The sequence below is a fragment of the Echiichthys vipera genome (genome assembly GCF_963691815.1).
Source record: "Echiichthys vipera genome assembly, chromosome: 9".
Lineage (NCBI taxonomy): Eukaryota > Metazoa > Chordata > Actinopteri > Perciformes > Trachinidae > Echiichthys > Echiichthys vipera.
This window is the reverse complement of record NC_139834.1, coordinates 8,375,387-8,389,136: the sequence shown is the minus strand read 5'-3', so window position 1 is coordinate 8,389,136 and position 13,750 is coordinate 8,375,387. Positions and strand designations below refer to the sequence as shown.

Here is a 13,750-nt window from a genome sequence, read left to right as displayed (position 1 = left end):
CAATAAACTGTGTCATAGTAGATACAACAGACTCCATTCTGGATACCTCCTCGTACCACAAAAAGCCTCAAACCACCCGTAACCAGACTCTAACCTCCACAACTCGAGTGATAACATTCTTAAACGGGGGATGAGTTGTGAAACTGTGAAGGTTTGCTATATTTAAAAGTATCACATGTAGTGGGACGCATCTTCAGTTGAAGGAAATCACAAACAGATTGTGTGTACACTCAAGGTCTGAGCGCTAATTTAACTTTGGCAGATATAATTCCCACAAACAGATGTGGTTTGTGGAACAAAATAGGTTTTCTTGTAAGTTCTGCACAAAATAACGAGCGTGTAATCTGAAAATTTGCACATATTTTATTTTAAGGAACTGTGACTTTGGTGGAAAACATGAAACAAGATCAATCTGAATCACCTGAAGTAGAAATCAAACTTTACAAAAAAACGTCACGCTGCACAATCACAAATCCTAACGGGTCATTTAGTCAGCTGTCAAAATAAAAGTTGTGCATGCAGTAAAACTCCTTCATTTTGTACATAAAGCAGACGTGTTAAAATAAATAAATAACTTAAAGAACATATGGAAACAGAGTTATCTACAGCTGTGAGACAGAACATAGCCACATGTACATTGGTCAAACACAGAGAGGTGCAACTGTAGAGCCGTCCCAATTTGGTCTCGGTCTCTTTGCTCTTTGGGGCTGCTTGCACATTTTTTCTTTGGCAGTTCAGTTTGACAGTCATTGGTGCTTGAAGTCTTTGGGTCGGTGGAGTCTGCAGCTCTGTTTGCTGCTCATAGTTTGCTCTCCTCCTCCTCCAGCGGTCGGTTCAAGCCCGGGATGAATTTGAGAAGGCGCCTGCGGAAGCTTATCTGTTTGGGCTTCCTCTGCAGCGAGTTGAATCCTCCCTGCTTCTCCCCTGAGGTGGACGTCGACGATGAAGACCCCCTCATGTAGCTGCGTGTGCTGGCGCTGCGGGTCAGCTGCGACTTGGCCGCCGTGAAGAGCTCGCTGGCCGGTCGGAGGCGTTTCTGCCTCTGTGGCTGCTGCTCTTTCTTTTTGTCTGCTCCGGTGTTGTCTGAGCCCACGCTGCCGTCCGCTTGGTACGTGCAGGTCTGGTAGACAGGGTCATCCTCGGTGGCCGTGCTGAGAAAGCTGGCGCTGCTGCTGGTGCTGCCTGTACAGCGCAGGGCTCTCTGAGCTGCGGGGCTGGGCGTGCCGAGGCTGCCGTACACACCTGCTGACTCCAGGGACTCGTACACTTCAGCATCACTCAGCACAATTCCTACAGGAGAGGAGGGCAGAGTTAGGATGGTGGACACAAGATGACAAGAAGCAAGCATGCAGGAAGTTCAAACCAAAGTGCAGACATTCTTCTTGAGAACGTCCATTTCTTTACGTTTTGGTTTGTCATATTTCCCTCTCCTTCTTTTAAATTTTGTACTTTTCTTGTTGTTCTTTATGAATGTACATGTACAAGCAGCATTAACGCTCAGTGGATTATCCTGGGGAAATAAAGTAAATTGAATAATGAGACACATAAAACCTACCATGAACAAGCCTCTGTTCCTGCACCATCAACAACCGGTATTCATCCCATTTTTCATGAAGAGTTTGCTACAAAAAGGAAGACAGAGAAATGTAAAACGATTTTGACAAGCAAAACAAACAGGCTGCAGAACAACTCATGAAAAATGACTTTCACTCCGAAGCAACTTGCGTTAGGGCTGCAAGATAATTCAATATGTTTGTTTATCATCTTTCAGTGGAATCTGATCACGGTGAACTCAGATATCCTGATGCACAAATGTAAATTGTTAATAAGCACATACTAACTGAAAATTTTCAGAAAACCTGATGTTAAATACTTAAAAACAACGATGCTCGAAAAGGGTACGACATATTCATTTAAACCATAATGAGTCAACGGTTGTCAGCTCATGCATAACAGACTTTTCAATAGACTTTTCAATGGTGTGTGTGTGAAGACTAAAACTTAGCTTTCCACTAACTAACATGCAAATGAATATGAATATGATTGTATCCGTGTTTGTCGTGGTGATTTAGACAGTACTTTCTTCAGTCAGTGTTTGTATTTTCATTAAGGGGTCCTACATCTTTTCAAAAGTCCAATTTAAGCCCTTTTCAAGGATTTAAGGTGCAATTTTAAGCTTTTCCAGCACTTTACAACTGTGGTAAATTACATAATTATACAGTACATACAGTATACTGGTTATTAAACTTCTTTATCATATTAAATTACAGGTTATTGTGCTTTAAACAACCAAAAGTATGTTTTGTGACATCAATCTGCAGAAACGTGACAAAATCTACAACTTACACTAAAGCGCTTTATTCAAAATCCAAGCACTTTAGACACACCCCATTTAAATTCAAGGGTCCACAACCATGTGGTATTTAGTGAGAAATCAACATCTAGCAACATCGCACGCATGCAGTGTGTTGAGCAGCAGGTTAATCTGCGTAAACGTTGGATTAGTATCTCAGAGAGCGGCTGCGCTGCGGCTCTCATACCCTTGTGGATTAGAGCGGGACAGCTGCTGTAATCTTTGGGGGGAAAAGCTGGCAGCTTTCTAACAGCCACCAGTTTTAAGAATGTCTGCAGAGATGTCTGCTGGTGCAACAGGTGGTGCTGTTGGGGAGACAGGTGTGGATGGGGGTGTCTATATCTAGCATGTAACATAATGTGTGTGTGTGTGTGTGTGTGTGTGTGTGTGTGTGTGTGTGTGTGTGTGTGTGTGTGTGTGTCAACACCAAACAGGCTGACTCAATGCTGACAAACAGGGAAAAACTGCTGCAGCAACATTTAAAAAAAACAACTCACCTTCAGATACTGCAGCCGGGCTTCCAGCTCCGCTTTTCGGATTGAGTCGCTGTAAACTGTCTCCAGCCTTTGAGCGTAAAACCAGAAGGCAACAGTGTTAATAAGCGTAAGAGGAAGCACTTATAAAAGCTACAAGGGCAGAAAACAGCTATTTAAAAAAAAGAAAAAAGGTATGAAAGGCTCTTTTCATAAGGCGTTGGCGGGAATGAGTCTGGTGTTTTACAGGAGAGGGGGAAGGATAAGAAACATATACGGTTTCCACTTGAGACTCTAAGTGTGGTAAATCCTTTGAATTACACGAGTGGGTGAGCATCTTATAGAGCTCGTTTTCACTTTAACAGTTTATACAGACTCCAGTTGTTAGTATAATTTGATGATGTCAGTCTATAAAATCTGTGCGGTTCACCTCACGTTTTTTAGCAGCAGCACTTGAAGCTCACAGACGGGGACCTGGCTAATTGTCCTTTTAATCTTTTACGAGCAGAGGAGGAGGATGAGGAAGAGAGCGCGGTTCAGATTAAAGTCCCACTCAGCACTCGACTCAACTGCCAGATATTGAATCCTGAGATGTTTGAGATACTAAAGGAGGGTTTACAATTTTATTTTAACTGAGTTAGAAAAAAGAAGATTATATTTTCAACTTTGAAGCGTTACGCTCAACTAGAACTGCTTGAAACCGCCCCCCTCCACCTTTCCCATGTCGGATTAGTTGGATTCGATCGTTTCTATAACGTTTCAAAATCTGACATTGATATCCACTTCACGCAGGACCACAGCCAGGGTTTGAACTTCTCTCACCGGCACAATATTTCTGTCACTTTTCATGTGAACATAAAACTGTGCACTGTTTTTTCCTTATTATAACCAATATCGTGCCTAGACCCTCTCTGTGATGACCTGCTTTTCAACCCGCCTGTGGCTGTAACTATAAATACTTTTGTCTTCCTTCTTTCCCAAGAAAAACCTGTCTGGTACGAAATGTCAATTTCTCACAGCTTGAGGCAACATCTTCCAATTGCTAGCTTTTGCCGACCAACAGCTCAAAACACAAACATAATATGACAGTGATAGAAAATAAGCTGAGATTTTTTTTTCTCGCCAAGTTAATAACTTAAACCAGTAGAATTAAATCTTTACTGAGATAAAATATATTTGGGAAACTTGATTTTGATTGAAACAATATCTAGAATATTAACAGCCTATTCATTTTAAGATAATGTTGTGTACATGCAAGTTAAAATTCTAGTTTGTAGACTCAGGACATGGGGCTTTTTATTCTGGGTTTGACTGATGTGTTTGCTCAAAGCACCTGTTAAAACCCTCTAAAGACACATAGATTTTTTTATTTTCTGAGCCAATTCTTTCAGTCAGTATTAAATATTAGCTACCTTTTCTTTCTTTCATCCAGTGAAAAAAAACAACTTGTTGAATAACTCCACAGTCACCCGTGTTTTTTTAACACAGTGAAAAGTTGTATTTAGGTGCAGTTTGGTGCAAATACACCTTTTCCTCAGTAAGTTACAGACATTTTATCGGATATTGTCTTGAGTGTTTTTTTTAGTACACAATGTGATAATAAGACATTATGGTGCTGTCTTCATATTCTGGTCGATCTTGCCTTTCTTTGATGCTACTCTGGGTTTTTAAGGGTTAAGAAATGTTTCCCTCTGAATAACACTTTCTAACCCGAGTCCTGACAGCTCAGTTTGCATCAGAATACTTTTGTTTGTTTTTTGTCTCCACAAGATTCTTTCATCTTGCCTCCAACTTTCTGTCAAAGTGACTAATCGTCTCAGCGCTACAATGAATGGATTATGTTTATTATTGCTTCATTAAAAACCTGAGAAGCATCACTGACAGCTTTTTTGATTGAAATGATACGTTTAAGAAACATCCAGGGCTTTTGTGGGTTTCTGTGAGTCCGTGTACCTGAGCGTGTTGCCGCAGGCCCTGATGAGCTGAACGATCTCCTTGTGCCGAAATCCCTCCACGGTGGCCTCGTTCACACTGGCGATGGTGTCCCCTACACACACACACACAAACACAAACACAAAGACAACATGTGTGTTAACCAGCAGCCGTCATTTCAGGATGTACTTCAATCCACTGTGGCTTCAATTACTGCAAGCTGCAGCCAACTGAGGCTTGTTTGATTCTCAACACATGTGCAACACAAATGTGGAAGACGTGTGCAGTCGTGGCATAATGAACTGGAGCTTATTTAATCATGTTAGGCCCATATTTGTTTGTTTATCCAGGAGAGTCACATGGTTCCACTTCAGACATAGATAAGATGTGGTGTGAACTCCCATGCGTGACAGCAGCCTTTGTGAGGTTTCAGCACAAAGCCTATTTTCCTCTTTCAAAAACCACCGCCTCATCTGCTTCGCTGGATGAAGTCACTGTGTCCGCAGCGGGACACAGGCAACAATAGAGCGAGCATGTGAGGAATGTAGGAAGTGAAACTGAAGTGACATACACAGGTCGCGTGAAGGAGGGAGGCAGAGAATCACCTTCCTCCTTTTTGGACACACTTGACGCTCAGACATTAACATTAACGCTCAGAGCGGCCAGCTTGTGACTGAGCCATCACAAGTTTGAAAACCAGAGACAATTTACAGAAGTGAAAAACCGCTGCAGTGCTGAACACAGCCTCCTCTTCTCATCACACTTTGATAAATCTTTATATAATAATATTTTCCTCTTTTAAAATCACTGTCACTAAAAGAAACCCAAAAGAAACCGAGTCATGTGTGCCAAATAAAAATGACACCTCCTTTAAAACGGGCATTTGAGAGTCTGTCTTTGCTCTACTCTCTCTGGCACATTGGTGACAGGAGCTGGCAAATAGGTGCTGGCCGAAATAGCCGCTCACTAAATTGTTTGTTGACTGGAAAATGAGAAGGCAAACAGTCACATTTGTACTTCCCTAAACAGACGGCCCGAAACACACGGGTGCTTTTGTTGACGTATGGTACATGGGTGTCAGCTGGCAAACACAAAAAGAGGACAGGCCGAACCAAAATAACCTGACACTCACTTCCCCTCATGTCTATTACGAGGGTTTTCCAGGTTATTTCAGGCTTCGAAACATAAAGAGGAATACAAACTCACCAACTTTAAGTCCTGCTTGCTGGGCCGGGCTGTCATCGTGCACTTTACACACAAACGTGCACATCTCCACAGAGTTTTGGTCCAGGTGGTGCAGGCCGTAAGTCTGACAGAAAAAGAGCAAGTACTGTTAAAGGATTTATAAAGACTTCCTTCTTTATGTATAGGAATGATCTTTCACAATGTGACTGATGTCAGCAGCCGTCCACAACGCAACACTGATAAACCACTGAGGAAGCTGGGACAGGAATCAGATCGTATCGCTGAGACGTGACACAAAAATGCAATGTTTTTCTCTTGTCTGAACAGAAACCGCAGGAACAGGTTCCCATTTTAAAAGAGTACTGACATGCAAACATGTGCATTTAAAAGTCACTGTAATTGTCCATAAATGCCTTCTGAATACAATTTCACTGAAGGAGAAGGGGATGAACTTTATTCTGTGCAAAAATACACTCCAGCACAAATGACTTCTGAAGTTCAGCTGAAAATAACACTTTGAGACTAGACTAATGACATACACGGCAACCCTGAAATGATTTCGACATTACGCGGAGGAGCTGTGTGTGAGTGCGCAAATGTCAGCTTGAGCCCATGTGTGAATGTTGTTGATGTTTCTATCATGCGTCTCTCATAAAACTGGAAGAAACTGGACAGAAGACGAGATTCAGGGACATGTGTTCCTAAGGGCGATACTGATATCATGAAAGTCAAAGAATGGCAAGAGACTCGGTTGTTTATGACCAAATTATGGACCGGCTGCATGACCGCGGTGTAATCCGCATCATGCCCTGTCTGCTGCACACTATACCCAGGCGCCACCCCTTGCCTAAACCAGAGGCGGTATTTCCGGTAAGTGAGAGCGCATCTGACACGAAGAATCCCCTGCTGTGTGCTACATGTGTAAAACTAAAGTTCATAAAAAGCTTGAGATAAGTATTTTTAGTTCAAACCTCCCTCTCTGTGTTATTCCCCCTGCATGAAAACACTGACCATGACCCAAATTTCACACCGGAAATACCTGTATCTTTGGATGAGACCCACCTGATTTGTCTAACTCTACAGAAGCCTCGTGTTATCGTTGACTGATCGTTGAGTGCATAGAACATATATAACTCTATTCGGTCAGTATTGTGTTAAGAAAATGTCAAATTATTCATTAAACTGACACTGAAATCAGCCGCTTTATAAACCTGCTGCTTCCATAAAACGCATTAAGAGAGTTCAGCCTAATAAACACAAACATTAGTGTTAACTGACAGGATATCACCTCCGTGTTATGTATCAAATATTTTGTTGTCTTGGAAACAGTTTTTTGGTTACTTCCACATGTATTTGCATGCCCTTCTTTGTTTCAGTCACCACAGTCTCACTACAGGAGACCGAAGCACTGCACGCAGCAGACAGACTTCCCCTTGTCACGCATCTATCAGTCAGTCAAAACGCGGCCTTTCCCTCAACAAAAAGACAACGTTCTCATAAAACAACCTGTGTGTCTCTTGAAATTAGTTATCAAACTTTCCAACTGCTACGGTCAAGTGTTCCTATTAAAATATGGATCCAACTTGGAGGAATTTGCAATGATTCAGATCTACCTGGCTAACTTCCTTCTCAGCTGCCTGAAAGATAAACATACAACCATGCAAATATCGTTGAAACGCAAATATCACATTTGCATGCTGGATCCTCAACTTCACATCGGTATTAACATAACAGGCACTGAGGGAGGAAAACCACCAGGAAAACACAAGACTTCAAACCCCTCTCTCTCTGCTGAACTCCAAACTGGCCCTCATGATCTCACTTCCTTCAGGCCACAGGCGGGCAGGAAGGGCGTAAACCTCCATCGAAACCGTAAATAGAATACGTCTTTCCCTCGATGCAGTTGCTCCACTTACAGAAACTTCAACACGCCAAAGCAACATTTAACCATTTCAGAAAACTATGTAAAGTATGGACAACAGAGCCAGCTTTGTGAGGTTGCAGCTATTCAAGGCGAGAGAGAGAGAGAGAGAGAGAGAGAGAGAGAGAGAGAGACAGACAGAGAGGTCAAATGTGTGAAGCGTCTGCATGCTGAGAGGGTGAGAGTGGAGCAGGTATTACATGGGAAGCGTGTGAGCAAACCACATGGCTTAAAATACAAACTGCTGGGAGGGAGAAAAAAGAAAAATCATCGTCTCTAGAGTCATGGGACTCAAACACTCAATGGGTTATTTGGCTGATGCGTGACCTTTCACCCCCGTCAGAGCAGGCAAATGCTGGATTAAGAGATTTACAGGATAAGATATACACGCTTCGGGTTCTATCATCTGTTGACAGGGATGTGGCCGATCAGGGAAATCCTGTTAAATGGCACTGGAAAGGTTAAGATACCCTCTGGTGATGTATCGCTGTTAACCCTCCTACCTGGATCTCAAAACCGAACGACTCCTCTTCCGTCTTCTCCAGGACCACCGCCTTTCTGGAAAAGAAGAAGAGATTTTGTCATTGTTATTGTTAGCGGACTCTTTTTCTGTATTTACCGCGGCTATCACAACTTCTTTTTTATCCTCAGATCTCCCAGACGTTTCTTGGGAAATGAATATGAGCTGGGTGATTTAGTGGGCAATTAATCTGCATTTACTTTGATCGTTTAAAGGTCCCGTAATGTAAAAAATCAGATTCACACGTCTTACACTTTTTTTTATTATAAAGCAGGTTGAGGTGCTATATAAATACTGTGAAAGTATCAAAACACTCAATCTTCAGAAAAATGCACTCAGCTGTATTTAGAAACTGAGCCTTTTAACAGGCTGTCAGGACCTCTGTACAGTTGTGATGTCACAACTGTACTATACATTAATGAGTATAAAGTGCTGCTACAGTCGTTCCCAGGCTGCAATGGTGGTGCAGAGACGCAGAAAGGGGCAGATGAGGAAGACCCAGAAACGTTGACCAATCAAAGCAGACCGGCCTTTTTCAGGAGAGGGTCTTAAAGAGACAGGCGCTAAAACCAAGCGTTTCAGACAGAAGGTGAATACAGGAAAATTCAGACACGCTGAGAAAAATAGAGTGATTTTTGAACATTAAAGAATGTTAACATGTTTTAGTAGAAACCCCAAATAAAAGTATGATGAAATGAGCATAATATAGTTGCAGGTCCTCAAATGACTGTATGATTCACTGTTTTTAACCTAAAGCAAAAACTGTCCAGACTTTCACACCCTTTCATCAAATCTGGGGATTGTTTCATTTTCCATGAGCGATTGCGTAGATAAAATACCAGATTATGTTGAAAAAAAGTATTTTTCAAGGAGTATATTTAAATTCAAGCATATTCTTCACCTTAAACTAAAGCATTTTCCACAATTTCAAGACTTTGAATGAACCCTTTAACTATTTGTAAACTATATGAATAATTGATTAGTCGATTTAATCATTTTTAAATACAAGAATGCCAAACATTCACGGATCTCCGCCTCGCAAATGTGCAGATTTTTTGTTTATATCATTGTAACTTGAATATCTTGAGGTTTTGGACTGACAAAACAAGACGTTTGAAGACTTCATCTTGGGCTCAAGGAGATTGTGCCGGACACTTTTCCCTGTTTTCTGATGTTTTATAGACACAATGATGTGTAAAATCATCGCAGCTCCGCTTTAAATCAAAGACATGTGAATTTACAGTCTATCCGTCAGTTTTTTGGCTCACGTTAATGATGATATTAAATCATGAAACAGCATTTTGCCCATGAAATCCAAGACCAGGATGAGAGGAGGTCAAAAAGATCTTTATGTCCAACTCTGGATCCTCTCTTGCATTTGTGTCCTTATCTAAATTGCACAACAGGATCTCTGCTGGCTGCACAGGACTTCTTCTGTGTCCGGCAGCATCTTGACGTCACGGCTAAACGAACAGTACAAGGGTCCATTGGAGTAACAGACGTCAACACAGCACCGCTCATGCCGGGGCGGCAAAAACACATGAAAATTCATGACAACCCTCAAAGAATATCACGCACAACAATGGCTGCCATCTTTATGGATGGTTGTTGAATGAGGGGCTTTCACTCTGAGAGACGAGGCTGCTCGCTCGTGGGAGGAAGATGAAAATATCAGAGTAAAGATGGAAGAAGAGGAAAAGGACATGTGGTGAATGTGATGAAAGAGATTTTACCTTTGCGGTTCTGGTGTCAGTGTTAACGGTTTCCACTTCTGCAGCCCGCCACCCTGCGAGGAGAAAACGAAACAAGACATGAAGTGTGTCAGACACCTGCATTACGTTTACGCAAGATTACTCATGAGGATTTTCCCCAAACATTTCCAGGACACACCTACTGTACACACCAGTGCATCAACCGGTCCATCGAGTGTCGAAGCCGCACACGTGCGTCGTGTGTGTTTTTAAAGCCACTGGGCCATTATGTCGCTGTGAAACCACCTGAGGTGAAACCAGAAATGCGTGTACGGCTGCTCTTTGTTTACTTCACTAAGTCACAACATCAGAAATCTAAATTTAGCCTCAATTTCACACAAAATCAGCTGCCTTCAGGCGCCACAAACTGTTGACCTGATCTGAAACTTTAGATCATTAAGGAGCAGTTTGTACAAATTCCAGCCTATTAGAGAAACAAATAAGACACAGTGGTCTGGATTAACAGCAACAATAAGTGCATTGAGTGGAAACCCAAGTCAACAGTAGGTCAGAGCTCTGCCCTACCTGACTGTGTAAATAAGGAAGGCATCTGTCCAGAAGGCTCCACTAAATCACTTACAATCAATCCTCCTCTGTTCCAACTCAATCATTTTCAAACGCTGCTCCTATGAAAGCTCGCTTTGTGCTAGCGTCTCTCTGGGCAGTAAAATGTTGCTTTCTTTATGTCCCAACACTTACAGAATTGTCCCGTCTCCGTCTCAATGAGTGCATTTATTCCCAAATGCCCTCAGAGGCCGACGGGGGTGGCTGGAGCAGGATCTCTCCGTGCTTGTGAGTGCACAATGCACTGTTGTGGCCCCTCACTCCAGCCGCTGCACACATGTGTTTGTGTATAACTGTGCCTCTCCTCACTGTACACTGTTACACTGGCAGTTTCCAACGGGGATGCCAGGCATTGTTTATCTAAGATAGAAGTTATCTTCAGTGTGCTTTTATTTTGAAATTAATGCAACATGTAGACTAGAGTGAACGATAATAAGGCAGAATAAATAATACTCTATGAGCTCATTAGTCAACTGAATCTATAATATACACACACACACACACACACACACACACACACACACACACACACACACACACACACACACACACACACACACACACACACACACACACACACACACACACACACACACACACACACACACACACACACACACACACACACACACACACACACACGTATATATTTATATATATTAATTAGTAATGTTAAGCCAGTATACAGTCTGTACATATGATGCAAGTACATTCTAGACAATAAGGTAAAAGTTAAATGACTCAATGATGGGAATTTTGGTCTTTGACATCAGTTTTTTAACAACTAAAAACATTTTTAGTCCTTTTTAAATCTTTTGCTCATTTCGTTTTACATTTTAGCATGAATTAGTACCACGTTATTGTGAAAATTAAATTAGGATAATTGCACTAACACATGAAATTATTGCATTTAAATAAACTCTAAAATAACAATAATAATAATAATAATTATTATTATTATTTCAGTTGTAGCTGAAAGGGTCTTGGTCTAACAGCTATGGCAGATTATATATTTGTGGAGAGTACATACAGTATATACTGATAATAGCACTTCTTCATCATCTTAAATCAGATGTTAGTTCGCTATAAACAACCACAATTAAGTTTTGTGACACAATTCTACAACAGGGGGACAAATTGAAGGAAAACAATGAAGTCTTGTATTTCATTACATGTCAAAATGTGTCACTTTGACATCCTATATGACCTAAAAGATATGGATAAGAGCCAGCAGAGGTAAAAAACATTAACAGATAAAGAATCACCAGAGGGAATGACAACACTGCACATCTGAGTAGACTGCATCCAAAAAATAATAAGATTGGTACTTTTAGATAGTTATTCACAGCTCAGGTGTTGTCTTAGACATCATTACAAAGTGTCTCCTCCTCCGGCAGGTGAAATAAACAACAAAAAAAGTCGATCTATTTGCTGAGCTGAGCAAAGTCCACTATCATAAACCACAACTGGACCTGGTTTGATGCTATAAAGGAAAATAAGTCAACCATTCTGCCTCTAAAGTGGACAGTTTTGATATTAAGCAAGTTAAAAGTCTTGTATGAACAATCAGAGCTTAATAACGTGTAACTTTTAGATAGATATTGATACATTCAGACTGCAAGACCCAATGAATGAGGACACATGGTAGAAAAAACTTCAAATGGACTTCTTACCTTCTTGAAGTTTCTGGGCAGCGTCCCTCCAGAGTAAGCCAGAGTCCTGTAGTTGTAAACCTCCGAGGAGTTTGTCGGTAACTCCACAGCCCGGCAGCTGTCTGACTTTGACGAGGGGAAATAAATGTCGTTGTCTTGAGATGCGGGTCCACCGTCCCTCCCTGGCCCGCTGGAGTTCACCTTCTTCAGCCTCCTGAACGTCATGGTGAGCTCATAAAAACAGGTTGGAAAATGAATCAAATAAGAGGAAATAGAAGTGTCTTGTTGTCCTCTGAGAGTGAAACCAGCAGAGGAAGATGTTGACCGAGTTGTGAGCTTCAACGTGGAGCCAACTACAATTTGACTTTGCCTGAGAAGAGGCTGGGGGCGGGGACTTTTATTGTGAAGGACACGAGTGAGTGCCAATAGGGATGTTGACGCGCATCCTTTTCTGCTGCCTTCAAGTGCGCCTCGGAACTTCCTGTTTCACATTTAGAATACTTGAAAACAGTGAAAAACAGTTAGAAGTCTTTGATGATGATGATGATGATGATGAAGATTCATTTCATTTCAAGTCAGACAATAAAAAAAAGTAAAAAATACAATCAATAAGTCAGAAAAGTACAAATGAATTCAATATAATGATACTAATACATCTCAAGTAACATTTTAGTAATTTTAAAAACACCATAACTGGAAAAATGGGGAAAATAAGAGGAAGAATGCAGCTGAATCATATTGTGTTATCAAAATTATCAAGTAACAACTCTCAACTTTTATATCACATGTTTAACATAATCTACCCCATCACTATAGCATTGTATTCTAGTCATTTATAGTTTCATAAATACATATCACAGGTGTGTCCATTCATAAGTCAGTATAAAAAGCTAACTGAATAGTGAACACAAAATATAAAAATATACATATTATTATTGTTGCAGCAAAAAAATAGTGCTTTTATTTCAGGACTTTAGCTGTAAAATCAAGAGGAGAAAATAAAGCTCACATGCAGAAGGATTAGTTGATTAATTGGTTAGTCAGTCATTTTTCAAGTAAAAATGCCAAACTTTCCCTCACTTTATTAATGAATTTAAACAATATAAAACCATCTTGTTTAATGTTGAAAACATAAAATAAATCCTTAAGGTCTCCAAGTTATTGAATGATTATAATGTGATGCATATAACATAACATCTGGCCTTATACAATGTAAATGTCATTTATCATCAAATGTCATTTCTCTGTTTTGTATAATTTATATATATATATATATATATATATTTATATACTGCTCAATCCTTATTTCCATATATGTGCTATATTTTAGCTGTGATCTCATCTTACCTCTCCACTTATTGTAACTTTATGGTAAATGGTAAATGGACTTGTACTCATA

General features: G+C 40.7%; 1 protein-coding gene across 1 annotated transcript; it reads right to left on the bottom strand.

Moving 5' to 3' along the window:
- Window positions 1–393: 393 nt before the first annotated feature.
- On the bottom strand, window positions 394–12,920 carry tamalin (trafficking regulator and scaffold protein tamalin). The gene is made up of 8 exons (XM_083919405.1): window positions 12,373–12,920; window positions 10,118–10,170; window positions 8,368–8,422; window positions 5,965–6,067; window positions 4,780–4,873; window positions 2,851–2,917; window positions 1,556–1,622; window positions 394–1,290 (listed from the first exon to the last, which is right to left on the bottom strand). Exons 1-8 carry the CDS (start codon window positions 12,574–12,576, stop codon window positions 800–802), a joined length of 1,134 nt encoding a protein of 377 aa, XP_083775531.1. The 5' UTR covers window positions 12,577–12,920; the 3' UTR covers window positions 394–799.
- Between the last annotated feature and the right edge of the window lie 830 nt (window positions 12,921–13,750).

Bases quoted from the DNA above. Each gene is read 5' to 3' on its own strand.
- tamalin (XM_083919405.1), bottom strand. From the start codon at position 12,576: ATGACGTTCAGGAGGCTGAAGAAGGTGAACTCCAGCGGGCCAGGGAGG. The intron at 2,918-4,779 runs GTACACGGACTC...TTACGCTCAAAG, and splicing joins GCCTGCGGCAACACGCTCAG to GCTGGAGACAGTTTACAGCG. The intron at 1,623-2,850 runs GTGAGTTGTTTT...TCCTTTTTGTAG, and splicing joins CCCGGCTGCAGTATCTGAAG to CAAACTCTTCATGAAAAATG.